At 40.9% G+C, this 16,776-nt stretch overlaps 1 protein-coding gene across 1 annotated transcript in view; it reads left to right on the forward strand.

The window, feature by feature from the left end:
- Positions 1–16,776, forward strand: part of LOC132403122 (retinol dehydrogenase 13-like) — an 87,059-nt gene that overhangs the window by 26,789 nt on the left and 43,494 nt on the right. Inside the window, exons 2-3 of the mRNA XM_059986421.1 lie at positions 2,818–2,936; positions 6,194–6,349. Of these exons, the coding sequence (XP_059842404.1) occupies positions 2,818–2,936; positions 6,194–6,349 (275 nt within the window). The remainder of the gene's footprint in view (positions 1–2,817; positions 2,937–6,193; positions 6,350–16,776) is intronic.

Raw genomic sequence — 16,776 nt, forward strand, 5'->3', positions numbered from 1 at the left:
TTTCATTTCCATTTGTAGGTAGGCCTCAGCTGTTTTCCTCCAGAAAGGTTTGCGAAGGTATCCTCTAGCCTGGGCAGAGGATATTGATTTACTTTCAGTATTGGGTTGATGGTGGCCTTAAAATCACCACAAATCCTGACAGACCCATTCTTCTTAGGTATTGAGACCACTGGCATTGCTCATGAGCTCCACTCAACCTTGGAAAAAAATGACTTCAACCTCCAGAACCACAATCAGGTTTATCATCACCGGCATGTGTCGTGAAATTTGTTAACTTAGCAGCAGTTCAATACAATACATAATATAGAAGAAGAAGAAAATGAAATAATAATAATAAATAAATAAATTACAGTGTATGTATATTGAATAGATTAAAAATTGCACAAAAAAACAAATAATATATATTAAAAAGTGAGGTAGTGCTCACGGGTTCAATGTCCATTTAGGAATCGGATGCCGAGGCAAAGAAGCTGTTCCTGAATTACTGAGTGTGTGCCTTCAGGCTTCTGTACCTCCTACTTGATGGTAACAGTGAGAAAAAATACTGGCTACTTTATCATGATTGATATAAGAAACCAGATGGGCTTTGCAAAACTTGGGTGTGGAATTTTCATTTAACATTATTTTACCCCTGAAATGTTTGAATTTTCTGGTGCCTGTCCTTGAACACTGCTATGATATCATCTGGTACTTTTTTTAATTTGCTCTCAGTTGACTCTGTTGCAGGGGATGTGGTATGTAAACAGTGGATGGGACTCAAATCAAGTTGTAGTTGTCTCAGCCAGTCATGTGCCCACAACGCTGACCATCCTGTATGTACCACATACAAGCTCAATGTGGCTTGTTGGTTGTTGCATTTCACTGTTTTGAATGTCATTACCACAGGAATTATCTTTTCTCCAGTATAAGCTTTTGGTTGAATATCTGCAGGCTTCAGTTCAATATTTTTGAAATGCCATTCAAACTCATCTTATAGAATGACTGAAATAGCTGAGCCAGTATTCAATTCCATTTTAATTAATTTGCCGTTCACTTCTGGTGTAAACCACGTTGTTTGTCTATTATTTTCACGTTATAATTCTCAAGGCTGACTTGTCCTGTGTTACTGTCATCGTAATCAGATTTTTCATCAATAGCATGCAGATTAGTGTAGTCCTGTGCAGTCCATCTATGTTTGTCTGCCCGACATGCTCTTTGTATGTGTCCTACTTTGTTGCATTTTCTAAGTTCCGCCTTTAAACCTGCATTGGTCTGGTGTACGTGTGCTCCTGCCACAAAGTAACACAGCTTGTTCAGCCAGGCTGGTATCTGTTTAGACTTTGTGATCTCACAGTCTCACTGGCTCTCAATGCTTCTTTGCCATTGTATTGCTGCTGCAGAGCACCAAGTTTCATCTCATATAAATAAACCTGATTCTGAATCACATGTACTGGCTTTCAGTTTTCAAGCATAGTGCCTGCAATTATGAAACTCCTAAACCACTAACCAGAGATGGATTTGTTCCATTAAGAATTTTTTGATGAATTGCAGTTCTCCTTGTATGCTGTTTAATTATTTAGTTCCTGAGCTGTGCGATACTTGCTTTATTTTTTCCTTGTATTTTTCCCTTCTGTTAGACATACTTTACACTTTTGATGGAAAAGGTGTTTTACTCACGTGCAGTATAGTATATGATTCATTAGCTCATCTTTTTTGGTAGCTCTGAGCATTGAGCTCTGGTAACATTGAGGTCTCCTAAGAAATGTCAGCAATTGATGATGGGTATAAATCCAAATATGATCTTGGTATTTTAATCAAATGTGTTTCTGATTATCACTTGACCAATCTGTTCTTTTTGGTTGTTGATTTAGATCATCTCTTCGGAAAGGAAGTGCAGAAGGAGTATTATTTTGGCCATCTTTTCCCCTATCCTGTTATGAAGTCCTTTGCTGTTGCTTGGATGTGGCTGATTGGACACTGAGCTCGTCGGTTGCATGCTTGTGATGTGAGATTAATAGAGACTGAAAGTCAGAGAGTTTTTTGACCAGTTGAGACGCGCCCAGCCTCACCATGCTCAGCTGTCCTTCACAGATTTGCACTTCCGAGCAAGGTCACAGGAATATATTAGCAAATTGGAAACCATACTTTAAATCACTCTTCTTCTTAGTCGAAGGTGTTCAGCTATTCAACAGCATTCTCACAACTGCTTGGGTGAGACTAGTTAACAGCCCAGCCTTGGATTTAAACTTGGGGCTCCAGTCTTTAATGATGTGGTGGGCTGTACACTTATTCACTTAGATCTTTGTCAAGGTTTTTTAAGTAAGCTTTTGGAATGATGTAATCCAGACCATAAAGTCCTTTGTTAGTTTGTGAAATATTTCAACTGCACTTGAAAAGATAATTGCGGCCAAGAGAATATGATCATTCATTCACTAATTCTGTCAAACAAAGTGAAGTTTGAGGGCAAAGCAAACAAAAAGGCAAAGTTAAATTCATACGCATTTTAGTTAACGATAGTGAAAAGTTAAAAGGTATTGTTTGTACTTCAGAGCGAGATTTTGGGTCTGGATAAAGGAACTCCTATTTTAGACACTGACTGTGCCAAATGCATATTTTCCCATTCAGGCTATTTGTGGCCTTTACAATTGGTTCTGCTAATTACAATTAGCATTTACATAGATCCTCATCCATTTAAAATTTTTACTTTAGTATCAGTAAAGATTATCTGAAATCAACTGTGCTTAGTATTTGTGGAATACATGTTTCAAGTTATGCTTGTGTGATAATGCATGCCAGGTAATTTTTCATTCATTCTCTGTGATTTATTTGCCTTTTTAGAGATTATGTAACTGGTGGAAACTGTCCAAGTTCAGCAACTGTCTCAGGAAAGACTATAATCATAACTGGAGCAAACACTGGAATTGGTAAAGAAACTGCTCAAGAGCTGGCCAGAAGAGGTAAAATGGGTGTGGGGAGAGTGGAGAAAAGGAAGTTCATCATCTTGAATCATTGTCATTATTTTGTAACACTGTTGTCAAGGTGATGTATTACTAAATGGCCCACATTTGTGTACAGCATTTAATAACTTATTTCCAAATCTTAAATCCTCAGTGTTAAGTTTTACACATAGAAATCAAGATGTTATAATGCATAAATGATCTGTTTGTGCCATCTTCAAGTTTAGTATATGGAATTATGAAGCTCCTAAAATATTAACCTGAGGTTGGATTCCATTCAATGTAAATTTTTGAATGAAGTGTAATTTTTTCATATCTACTATTAATTTTATTTCCTGGATTTTATTACTTTAATATTTTCTTTGCATTTTCTCCTCCCTTATTTGTTTTATTTTATTTTGTAATATTTGCCATTTCTTTGATCCAATCTATTTTTGCCTCAATCACTAATCCTAGACTTACACAGTCTCAAAATTTGACATGTAATACAGATCTAGTTATCAAATGTGACAGCAGTCATTCTTGTTACAATTTCCCACATAATATATTTAGTAAGAAAAGATACCTAATGCTAATACGTTGTGATGAGATTTCTTTAACCTACAAATTACTTGCTTTGAAAAATAACTGATTTGAATGTCTGTTAATAAAATCTATCAACGAACATTAGGAATTCATTTTGACATATTAATTCTTTGTATCATTAGGAGATAGGTTATAAATTACCAATATTATTTTGCAGTGTATTTCCAATTATCCAAAGTGATAATAATTTGAACAACTGTCAAATTTTAGTAGGTGCATTAATACAAATCATTCATGGGTCTTAATCAGGACCATGTCAATTGAAGCTGTTCAAGATTGTGTAAAGTTAGCCTTCTAAATGGAGAAGCCATAAGCAAACATTGTGTGGGTTGAGTGCTGTCTCAGCTGGTGTCAAATAAAATGGTGTTGGTGTGGAAACAGAAACCCTGCACTATTGACTTTGGAAGCAAGATTCTAGATTAGTTTGAAGTAGTGTGGAAAGAAGGTTTATTAACACTTACATTAGCTTCTGAGGTGAACTTCTGCTGTTGCTGTTTCTCAGTTTAGCAGTTGTTGTTTGTTAAAAAGGTAAGGCCTATACCACACTAGCTGGTTCAGCAAAGACAAAATGGTGTCTTTGAGTCTTATGGCTGATTATATAGTGGCATCTAAATTACCAGTGGCTCCATTACCAGGGGACTGTTCTAACATCTTCATATACACTGCAACAAAACCTTATTACTTCTTCACCTCCTCCTGGCCAGGAAGACAGGGAAAGCAGATGAATGAGAGCTTTTCCAACTCCAGATTCCCTCAATAAAATGAATCTCAGGGTAGCATATGGTAACATTTGGTCTCACCTTACTTTCACTTGCCACATCTGCTGGCATTGTGACAAAACACACTCCAATGGTTCAAGAAGATCCCACTGCCTTGGGGCAAACAGTGATGGGAAGTTATGCTATCCCTTCCAGTGCATTCATCTTCATCTTTGTGGGTCTCGGAATTTCATGCTCATTATGCGCTCTTTACATACGTTGAGGGCCTTGCTCTCCCCTCCCCCTCCCCCAACACTCTCATCCCCCGTGAACTGCAGTTACTGTTTGGAGAATAACTATTTTGTCATTTCTCTGTTCCTTCTACCAACATCTAATTGATGTCCCCTATTTGTGAACCACTCTCACAGAAAATGGTTCGGTTTGATCTCCTTTGTGACAAAGAATCCCCACCACTCCTAATTATTTTCCTTGTAACTAGTCCTGATACATCTCTGAATCTCTTCTACACTCTCTTCCCTGGTTACATGACTCTCTTTAATGTGGTGTCTATACCTGTACAAAACACTCGCAGCTCAGCTCTTGTGTTATAATTTGCCGGTTCTCATATTCGCAGACTAGAGCACTAAATCCAAGTATTCCATATGGCTTCTTAATCACTTCTACTCGTTCCACTGCCTGGAAGAGTGGTTGAAGCTGAGTCACTGACAGCATTAAAGAAGCATTCAGATGATCATTTGAATCACTTAGGCATAGAGGTTTACAGACCAAATACAGGGCAAAGGAATTAATGTGGTTGGTGTGCATAAGTTGGGCAAATGGCTCTTTGCACACTGAATGACTCTTTGAATCAATGATGTGTGGACCAGCTCTCCAAGATCCCTTGGTTGGTCCTCACTTGGTCTTGTACCATTCATTGTGTATTTCCCTGCCATGTTTGATCCACATAGTTCTCTATCAAATTCCAATTGCCACTCCATTAATATTTTGAAGCAGCTAAAAACTTCCTCTCCATGAAAACCTTCTTTACCACAAAAAAGCTTTATTTTTTACTATCAAATTTGAAAAATCTTTTTGAGAAGGCAGATAGAATGTGGATTGAAGCTGGCACTGGTGGCCACAAGCTAAAAGTTTTTTTTATTAAACAAAATATACTTTATTCAAAAATAAAATTATGTACAATAAACCATTCAATGACTCTCAGTCCTTTACAAATGTTTCCATTACAGTCTTTACATTCCCACACTTTTGCCACCCATGTGGCACTCTGTTACTTAATATTTACATACATTTGTTCAGGGGTATACACTCCACTCCCCCTATCCCTCAAATCCCGTGGGAGAAGAACCCTAGACCGTGATCCTTCCCCATTGGGCCCTTGCGGTGGCAGCACCAAGTTCGAGTGCGTCCCTCAGCACGTACTCCCCACAAGTTTGCCAAGACTGATTATCCTTTTTCAAATATGAAAAATGGTCACTTGAGTAGTTTTCTGTGACCATAGCAGGAAGAGCTTCATTCTGGTGACTAGAGATAGTGTTGTCTGAGGAGTTAACATGTCCTTTTGACCACAAGAGGCTTTTCCCTGGGTGCACTAGCTTCTTCCACTTAATCAACAACATTCTGGTTAGTAGGTCAATTTGCCATTGTAAATTATACAGTTGAGTGATTGGAAGATCAAGGAGATTTAAGGGCAAATGGGAAGTGAATAAGTTACATGGAAAAGGACTGGTGGGATTACTCTGAAAACTGGCATGGCCTTGATGGCCCAAACAGACTTCTCCTATGTTATAAGGAAATATGGGAGATATAAAATACAGTATATAAGTGAAGTGAGGGTGTTCTGCTAAAATCAGTAAAATTTTATCCCAGTAGGAGTTAGTAGTCTAGGAAAATGAAAGCAATAAATAAGGGCTAGAAAATTATGTTACATGCTTTTTTAAAAAATCTCCATTTTAGGTGGCAGAATCATTTTGGCGTGTCGAAATATGGAGAAATGTGAAGCTGTGGCTCGAGAAATTCGAGGAGAAACCCTGAATCATCATGTATACACCAGGCACCTGAACCTTGCGTCACTTAAATCGATTAGGGAGTTTGCCAAGAAAGTAACTGAAGGTAAAATATTGATCGTTTCCATTGGCGGTTTGGCACAAGTGGGACTGAAGGTACTGTAGCTTAGTCATAGAGCAATACGGCATGAATACAGGTCCTGTGACCCAACCAGGGCATGCTGACCCTGTCGTACACCCAGCTGCTTTCAATTTTGCAATCGGCTCATATCCCTCCAAGCCCAGCTCTTCTTTCTCAAATACAGGCAGCCCTCCTTTTCCACGGGGGATGGTTCCGGGACCCTTCGCGGATACCAAAAAACGTGGATGCTCAAGTCCCTTATATAAAATGGCGTCGTATTTGTATATAACCTACGCACATCCTCCCGTATACTTTAAATTATTTCTAGATTACTTATAATACCCAATACAATGTAAATGCTATGTAAATAGTTGTTATACTGTATTGTTTAGGGAATAATGACAAGAAAAAAAAGTCTGTACACGTCCAGTACAGACGCAACCATTGTAGCTCTTATGGGAACGCTGATGCCGCCTTGTCGTCAGCCGATCCTGATTCTCCCGTGATCTTTAAATTCTTGAGGCTTTATATAGCTAGCCATCCATCCCTTACTAGCCTTAAACTCCTTCCTCTCACTCACAACATAAGTAGTAAACAAACAAAATGCAAGGCGAACAATGCTCAACTTCCGGGTTTTCCTGATCCACAGTTGGTTGATTTCGTGCAAGCAGAACCCGCGGATAAGGAGGGCCAACTGTAATACAATTATACTACTCTCTCCGGTACTTGTTCCATATTCTCCTCTTTTGCTTGGAAAAAGTTGTCCTTCATGTAACTTTTAAATCTCTCCCCTTACCATAAACCTGTGGCCCCTAGTTTGGTACTCTCCTAGCCTGGGGAAAAGACTGTTACCATCACCTTATTTATGCCTTAAATTTAAACACTTCTGTAAGGTCATTCCTTGTTTTCCTATGTTCCCAATCTGGTCAAACTCTGCCTATAACTCCGGCTCTCTCTGGTCATGCCTACATACTCAAAATCTTTTTTGCACTCTTTCCAGATTAACCATTTCATCCCTATAACAGGGTGACCAAAACACGGTATTCCAAGTGCACACTCGCTAATGTCTTGTACAACTGCTACATAACGTCCTAACACCTATCCTCAGAGACCTAACTAATAAAGGCCCTGTTAAACACCTTTTTACCACCCTCTCTACCTGTGATAACCACTTTCCAGTTCAGCTAGGATAGTTCAATTTTTCCAATTTCAGTGGAAAATGTTTGTCTTTTATTCGTAAAACTAAGTTAGAAGCTTAATTAAATTGAGGAAAGAAGAGTTTGTATAACTCAGAGAATTTTTTTAAATCATAGAATTCTTAAGTACAGAAGGAAGTCATTCAGCTCACATAATCAATATTAGCTCTTGGAAAGAGTTGTTTGATTAGTCACACTTCCCTATTCTTTCCCTGTCACCTTGTAACCTTACCCAATTCCTATTTGGACTTTCCTTTTGTCAGTGTTTTCTGATCACAATAATGCTCTTTTGCCTTTAAATATGCATCCCTTGAAATTTCCCTAAACTTTACCCCAAGAAGAACAATGCCAACTCTTCTAGTCCCTTCAATTAACCAAACAGAAACTTTCACTTCCCACTGACCACCTCCAAGGTCTTTCAAAAGCAGATACCCCAAGATTTAACAGGCCTTCATGTGAAGCCTGATGATTGATTTATAAAGGTTCAATATAAGTTGATTTTGTTCTCCTTGAAGACTGGAGAGCACAGTTGGAGAGGGATGATTTTTGGATCAAACATCTAGAAGTAAGGGTTTCTCCATGCTTCGGCAAAATTTAACAGTAGGAAACGTTCTTAATTATCTTGGCATGTATCTTGCTCAATGGGCCACTATATTCAAAGGCTGGTTGTCTGTGGAGCTGGGAAGTAGGTTGGGTGGAAGGCCAATAACAGTTAGTATATCTGGGGTGAAGATGGGTGAGGAAGGGTTGGGGATGGTGTATATTGGTGTTCAGTGATCACCTGGTTCTTGAGTAGAGCCTCTGAATGAATGGGAGCCAACCAATGTTGAGGTTGGGTCAAGGAGCAGGAATATTGATTATGGAGTAAGGATAGGAGAAGTAATCCGACTTTGATCAGCTTGGTTTCCTAACCCGCACAAGGCACAGTCTGCAAAAGTCAAAATGAAAAACTTTTTTATTTTGAGCCTCACTTGCCTCAGAAGATGGGCTGAAGTTTAAACTAACTCTGTTTATAATCCCAAGGATCCATATATTTTTAAGAGCCTCAATATTTTGCCCTGCTAAGTGTACATATGTAAATCATAAAACCACTCTAGTTTCTGCCCCTTTTCAGTTATTGTATGTCCTTGTACTCAACATAAAATGCAAAACTTTACAATTTAGACATTGAAGTTAGTCCCCTGCACACTTAACTGTAGCCTGCATCAATCCTGTACACTGTTTACTACATTTACAAATTTTCAGAGGTTTCAAAGGTTTTGAAATTGTGTTCCATATACACAACTCTGATCATCCATGATTTTATTGAATGGCAGAGCAGATTCCAGGACCTGTATACCTTAGTCCTCATATTTCTTATGTTAAGTCCAGGTCATTAACACAAATCAAAAACAATCTGTGCTCCTAACACTGGCACCACATGAAAACTCTGCAATTTAGCTACTTAATTTCATAAAATATTGACATACTTGTTCTCAGTAAAGGCAAACTTGGTGTTGGTTTACGTTGGAACATTTTGTTACTGAACTGCTACTCAACCCTGTGTGTATATGTGCGATCATCGTGCCTTCCGCTTCCAGGTGAACTTGCTTTGCTCACTAGAACTGAGATTCTTCTTTATGCACACATAATAAAATCTTCACATTGTGTTTTTGCAGCCTTATCAACATGCACTGTATCTTCATGGGACAATCATTCAGTGGTTTGGACATCATTGAGACCAGTGGTTTATGGTCTGTTTCCACTTCAAAAGTTTGTGCATAGATGTACTGATAAAATCTTTTGCATGCATATGAGCTGATGAGAAGCTCTTTCTCTGTCTGTGCATAGTTGGCTTCCATACTTGTTAAAACCCTGATGCACTGGTCACAGGTTGCCATGTGTCATCTTGCTGCTACAGTAGTGCTGTTCCAAGGCTCTGCCGGGACACATCAGCTGGGATCCTAGTACACCTTTCTAGGTCTTACAATTTCAGAACGGGCTCATCAGTTATGACTCTTTTCAGCATCTGGAAACGCTCTTCTTGCTCATGCGACAAAATCCACTCAGATTTTGCTGCTCAAGGAGTGACTGAAGTGGTGCTCACACAGTTGACAGTCGAGGGATGAACTTAGCCGGGCAAGTCACCATCCCCAAGAAACATCTCATCTCCTCTTTGTTTTGGGTCCTCTCCGTGTTTTGAATGGCTGACACCTTTCTTGGGTCAGGCTTCACTCCTCTTCTGATATGACAGCTCCTACGAAGATCAGCATCTTAATGCTAATCTCAGAAATTGAATTTCAAATTGACATACTGTGTCACATCAAGCACTTGTCTCAGTGTTGTATCATGTTCGTCCTTGGTAGACACTCAGACGATGAGGTTATTATATTCTTGACATCAGGTATGTCTTCAAAGAGCACTTGGATCGTTTTATTGTGGACTTCTGGTGAAGGGCAGAATCTCAAACAGTAGCCAAAGAAAGTAATATCTTCGCAGTGGTCTGTTTAAAGTATGTCGTCTTGAACTTGCCTCATCTAGCTTCGTCTGCCAAAACCCATTTGACATGTTGAGTTTGCTAAACCACTTGGTACCTGCAAACCGGGACATTTTGTGAATTTAAAATGCTCTCTCTCGATGGCCTTATTGAGATACCTTTGGCCTAGATATATCCGGAATGCTCAGTTTTTCTTTTGCACAGTGATTAATGAGCTCACTCTATCTGTTGGTTCTTCAATTTTCTGTATGACATTCATCTGTTCCAAGTGTGATAGTTCTTGTTTAAGTTTGTCTCTATAAGTGCAAATGGAACTTTCCTGCATGCACGGACAACAGGAATCACTGTTGAATCTATGTGAATTTTGTGTACACCCGGTAAGCGTCCGAGCTCCTCAAAGACATCTACGTACTCTTCCATGAGTGCTGTGTGGTCATCTTTGATCTTTGAAACCACTACAAAGACTCTTTTCACCAGGTTGAGCTTTTCACACGAACTCAGACCTAATATTGGCTGTACTCTTTTTTTCTACAATGAGTAGCTGTGACTTTAGGTGCAGCTCTTTGTGCTTGAAAGTCTCTATACAGCCCTCTTTTTACTGCAACATACTCTCCAGTGTAGTCTGTCACTTTTCACTTCAGTGGGCAAATCTTGCTCTTTACTGTGAGAGTCTTGTAATCATCCACGGATAACAGAATCACCTGGGCTCCGGTGTCAAGCTTGAATGGAATTACCATCTCATTCACAGTCACTGGAACAATCCATCCTGTTTTACCAGCACCAGTTGTCTGCAGAGAATCCACAAAGAATCCCTCCATTTTGTCAGCAACATGTGCACCTTTTTCTTGGTAGCCCCAGCTTTGCAGTACTTGGCAAAATGGCTCTTCCCACAATTACTGCAGGACTTTCCAAGAGAAAGATGGGTCCTTGGGATGTGATTACCACCACATTTGCTGTTTGATCCTCCTTCGCTTTGCTGTTGCTTTGGGAAAAGCCTTGTGCACTGCTCCTCTGTTTTCACAGCATGCATTGTTGTGTCTGCCCTGTGTAGCTCCTTAGCGTATGCTCGTGTGGTCCCTGCTGCCCTACACAGCCTTTTCCAGCCTCAGATCTTTTTCACACAGCAGTTTTTCCCTGAGTCCGTTGTCTGGAATTCTGCAAACTATTCTGACTCTTTCTAATGAGTATCTCAAATTTCCAAATTTACTCAGTATGATGCTCAGCTGTTGGTCAAAGCTAACACCTTGTTTCTGGTCACAGGAAAAAAATCTTGTATCTCTCAAAAGTGATGCTTTAACTTGGGACAAAATATGCTTCAAATTTTGTCATCAAAGTGTCCAACGTAAAAGCTGTCTTATCAATTTGAAAGCTGTTATAGATCTCTAAAGCATCTTTGCCAATTACAAGCATAAAAATAGATGCTTTCAGTTTTTCATAGATACCTCTCCCCACTCTGCTAAATATATATTGAATCACTGAAGCGTTTCCAGTTATCAGTTAGATTGCCAGTAAACCGCATAGGTGCGGGAGGACTCAGCTTATCTGTGATGGGGACTCTCGGCCTCTCACCTGAATCCAGTGATGGCTGAACTTAGGGAACAACATGCTGTCTTGCTTTGCTGGCCAGATTATCTCCATCGTAACTGGTGTCCAATCTCACTTGCACGTGATGTTCATTTACTCTCCATATTTAGACCTCACACTGTCTTCTGAAACCATGTTATGTTTGTTCTTAATAAAGACAAACTTGGTGTGGGTTTATGTTGGAACACTTTATTACTGAACTGCTGCTCGACCCTGTGCGTGTACAACCAACCCCGACCACTGTCGTAGCTTCTGGTTCCGGGTGAACCCATCTCATTGCCCTCAGGGAAGTCAAGTTCTTTACTAAACATTTCAAACATTTCATTAAAAAGTGCGTTAAAAAAAAAAAAAAAAAAAAAAAATTTATGACAATGACTTGCTGTATTTTACAATCTTTCGTGATATATACCAAAATCATTTTTTAAATGATACCACGTAGATGATGTGCTCTCAGATTCAGTTTTGGATTTATTTATCATACATACATCAAAACATACAGTGAAATGCATCGTTTGTATTTACAACCAGCACACCCAAAGATTTGCTGTGGTCAGCTGTAAGTGTCATCACACATTCCAGCATAGTGTGCTCACAAGGTTCCACAGAACAACCACAAGCAGCAGCAAAACAAAACAATAATAGCAAAATAAATCCCTTTCCCTTCCCTCCCATCCACCCACTTACACACCAAGACAGCCCTTCAACCCCAGGACAGGCCACCTCCAGGTCTCCATTCCTTCTCCCTAGTATTCTAACTTCAGACTTCATCCCAGGAGGATGCCAAATATGGGTTTGACCTTTGGACCTCAATTCAAGACTTGCATGGACCTCCGACCCCTGTGACCTAGGCTCTCATGACTCCTTAAGGCCTGTACCTTCAGTCTTCAATCTTGTCCTCCAGACAACTGGGTTTGACCATCCTCTATTTCCAGACTCATACAGACTTCCAACCCTGGGTACCTGGGGAGGTTATAGGCCCTTGTGACTCACACCCATACCTAGGACTTGCTGCCCACATGGACTTCCAACCTGGAGATCGCTGGTCTCCTCAGTGTTTGCAGCATGATTTCTGGGATCACCGGTGTACAGCTGCGAAGGGCTTCTACCTGGACTTGAGTTGCTGCCCAGACATTCCCCAACATCCCTGTCCCTAAACCCTAACCTGACCTCTAATTCCTCACTTTGTCGCTAAAACCTTCCCTACAAACCTAAACAAAACAGCTGAGTTTGTGCCACAATGTTGACAGACATTGCAGTCCGAACTGCCGCCTTTTACTCTCATACAGTGTGTGAAAATGAGGTCTTGGGGAGCTTCTGTTTACATAGCCTTTCCCACTGGCCTGTTGTGTTCATTCTGCAATTCGTGCATGCAATATTGGCAATGTTTTGCTGTGAACAGGTCCTTAACCTGGCAATGATTTGGTGTGCACCACAGAACCTCTTTTTTCCACAAAGCTGATCTTCTAGCAGCAACTGGTGCCTGCCCCAGTGTACAATGTGTACACTCAGATACGCTTAGCTTCGGTGCAAAGAGGCATTTCAGGAGAAGTCTCTCCCTGCTGCAGCGTGGGAGTCAGCTTATGGTGGCATGAGGTCTTAAACATGTTGGAAGGATCAAGTAAAGCATTCTCCTCTTCGATTTCTGGTTGATATCCAAGTGCCGATGGGGCAGTTCTGGCAGCAGAATGTTTTATTGAATGACATTAACTAAGAGCACAGGGAAGATCCGGTTGAATCCACTCTGTTCTTTTGTCTTTAACCTAACCACATTCTGTGATGAGCATTGCCTGACAACTTTGAGGTCAAAGGGATGCTTCTTCAGGAACCTCTCCATCCAGAAAAGATGATGGATGAGGGACAACACGAGGAAATCTGCAGATGCTGGAAATTCAAGCAACCCACACAAAATGCTGGTGGAACGCAGCAGGCCAGGCAGCATCTATAGGGAACACAAAGTACACTGCAGATGCTGTGGTCAAATCAAGACATACAAAAAAGCTGGATGAACTCAGCAGGTTGGGCAGCATCCGTTGAAAGAAGCAATGTTGAAAGTTGCTTCTTTCAACGGATGCTGCCTGACCTGCTGAGTTCATCCAGCTTTTTTGAGCATCTATAGGGAGAAGCGCTGTCGACGTTTTGTCCCAAGACCCTTCTTTAGGTCCTGATGAAGGGTCTCAGCTCGAAACGTCGACAGCGCTTCTCCCTATAGATGCTGCCTGGCCTGCTGCGTTCCATCAGCATTTTGTGTGTGTTGGATGAGGGACAATGTGGTTTAGAATCCCAGGATGTCTCCTGTCTTCTCAGCCCATGAGATTATATCCAAATCTCTCAGCGCAGGGAATAGGTAGATTGTAGTAACACTTTCTGTTTATGTACCTGGGCTGAACAGACTGTGAAAGACAGCCAGACACAGAAGTAACCATCAGGATCAGCAAGGGGTGCTCTTCACCTGTTTCTGTGGGACATTTTTCATCCTGCCTATCAGAACATGTTCCAGTTTGGAATTCCAGGTAAAATAAACAGTTGCTCAGCTGATTATGATAGTGGTGTTGCAGAGTTGCAACACTAGCATCCAGCCAGCTACTGCTGTCTATATCGCCTGCAAGGTAGTGGGAAATTTCATAAGTAGTGGTAATCAGTAACATTTATTCCATAAGACCATAAGATACAGAAGCAGAATTGGAACATTTGCCCATCGAATCTGCTCCGCCACTTCATCATGGCTGATCTAATTTTCCTCTCAGCCCCAATCTCCTGACTTATCCCCATTTCCCTTCATACCCTGACCAATCAAGAATCTTTCAATCTCTTTCTTAAATATGCATAAAGACTTAGCCTTCACAGCTGCCTGTGGCAAAGAATTCTATAGATTCACCACTCTCTGGCTAAAGAAATTCCTCCTCATCTTCATTCTAAAAGGACACCCCTTTATCCCAGGCTCTGTTCTCTACACTTAAATTCTCCCACCAAAGGAAACATCCTCTCCACATCCACACTATCAAAGCCTTCCACCATTTCAGAGGTTTCAATGAGGTCACCCCTCATTCACTGGAATTCAGAAGAATACAGGTCTAGAGCCATCAAACGCTCTTTATGTGAAAAGCCGTTCAATCCTGGAATCATTTTTGTGAACTTCCTTTGAACCCTCTGCAGTTTCAGCCCATCCTTTCCAAGATAATGGGCCCAAAACTGTTCATGATAATCCAAATGAGTCCTCACCAGTGCTTTATAAAGTGTCAACATTACATCCTTGCTTTTATATTCTAGTCCTCTTGAAATGAATGCTAACATTGCATTTGCCTTCCTCACCACAGACTCAAACCTGCAAATTAACCTTTAGGGAATCCTGCACAAGGGCTCCCAAGTCCCCTTGCACCTCAGTTTTTTTGTATTTTCTCTCCATTTAGAAAATAAAAATTTGCAACAAAGCTATCAATTCCATCATTCAAATCATTGACATATAATGTAAAAAGAATTGGTCCCAACACAGACACCTGTGGAACACAACTAAGTCACTGGCAGCCAACCAGAAAAGGCTCTCTTTATTCCCAATCTTTGTCACTGCTTTATCTGTGCTAGAATCTAACACTCTAATAACCTGCTTAGTAATGTCGAGTTTGGGATTCATCAGGACATGTGGCTGCAGACATCATTACAACTGTGGTCATAGATAGTTAGATACTTTACTGATCCCAAAGTTAATTACAGTGTCCAGTGTCACAATAGCATTACAAGTGCACAGATATACAAATATTAGAAGAGAAGTAAGAAAAAAAATTTAAAAATAAGTTACCTCAAGCAGTCTAACAGGAAGGGTCATCACTTTCCTGGCTATAGATTGACTCATTATAGAACCTAATGGCCGACAGTAAGAATGACCTCATATAGTGCTCTTTGGAGCAGCACAGTTGTCTTAGTCTATTACTAAAAGTGCTCCTCTGTTCAGCCAAGGTGGCACGCAGAGGGTGAGGAACTTTGTCCAGAATTGCCAGGATTTTTTTTTGGGTCTTTTGTTCTACCACAGCCTCCAATGTGCAGTTTAATTTCTATAACAGAGCCGGCCTTATCAGTTTATTGAGCCTGTTGGCATCACCCATGTTGATGCCATTGCCCCAGCACACCACCACATAGAAGGTTGTGCTGGTGACAGGAGAGCATGTGAAGGAGAGGCCTACATTCTCCTAAGGACCTCAGTCTCCTCAGGAAGTAGAGGAGACTCTGGTCATTCTTGTACACTCCCTCTGTGTTGGTGCTCTACTCAAGTCTGTCATCCAGATGCACCCCAGGAGCTTGTAGGTCCTCACAACATCCACGTCCTCAGCATCAATAGTAACAGGGAGCAATGCAGGCTTAGTCTTCCTAAAGTCAAACTCCTTTGTTTTACTGATGTTAAGTTGCAGGTGATTTAGCTTGCACTTTTTGGCAAAGTGCTCCATCAGGGTCATAGAAACATAGAAAACCTACAGCACAATACAGACCCTTTGGCCCACAAGCTGTGCCGAACAGGTCCTTACCTTAGAAATTACCTAGGGTTACCCATAGCCCTCTATTTTTCAGAGCTGCACGTACCTATCCAGGAGTCTCTTGAAAGACCCCTTTGTATCCACCTCCACAATCGTTGCTGGCAGCTCATTCCACACACTCACCACTCTGAGTAAAAAAACTTACCCCTGATATCTCCTCTGTACCTACATCCAAGCATGTTAAAATTGTGCCCTCTCGATTCCAGCCCTGGGAGAAAGCCTCTGACTATCCACACGATCAATGCCTCTCATTATCTTGTACACATCTATCATGTCACCTCTCATCTTCTGTTGCTCCAAGGAGAAAAGGCTGAGTTCACTCAACTTATTCTCATAAGGCATGCTCCCCAATCCAGGCAACATCCTTGTAAATCTCTTCTGCACCCTTTCTATGGTTTCCACATCCTTCCTGTAGTGAGGTGACCAGAACTGAGCACAGTACTCCAAGTGGGGTCTGACCAGGGTCCTATGTAGCTGCAACATTACATCTCAGCTCCCAAACTCAATCCCATGATTAATGAAGGCCAATGCACGGCACGCTTTCTTAACCACAGAGTCAACCTGCGCAACTGCTTTGAGTGTCCTGTGGACCGGTACCCTGTGATCCCTCTGATCCTCCACACTGCCAAGAGT

The sequence above is a fragment of the Hypanus sabinus genome, chromosome 12 (genome assembly GCF_030144855.1).
Source record: "Hypanus sabinus isolate sHypSab1 chromosome 12, sHypSab1.hap1, whole genome shotgun sequence".
Taxonomy (NCBI): domain Eukaryota; kingdom Metazoa; phylum Chordata; class Chondrichthyes; order Myliobatiformes; family Dasyatidae; genus Hypanus; species Hypanus sabinus.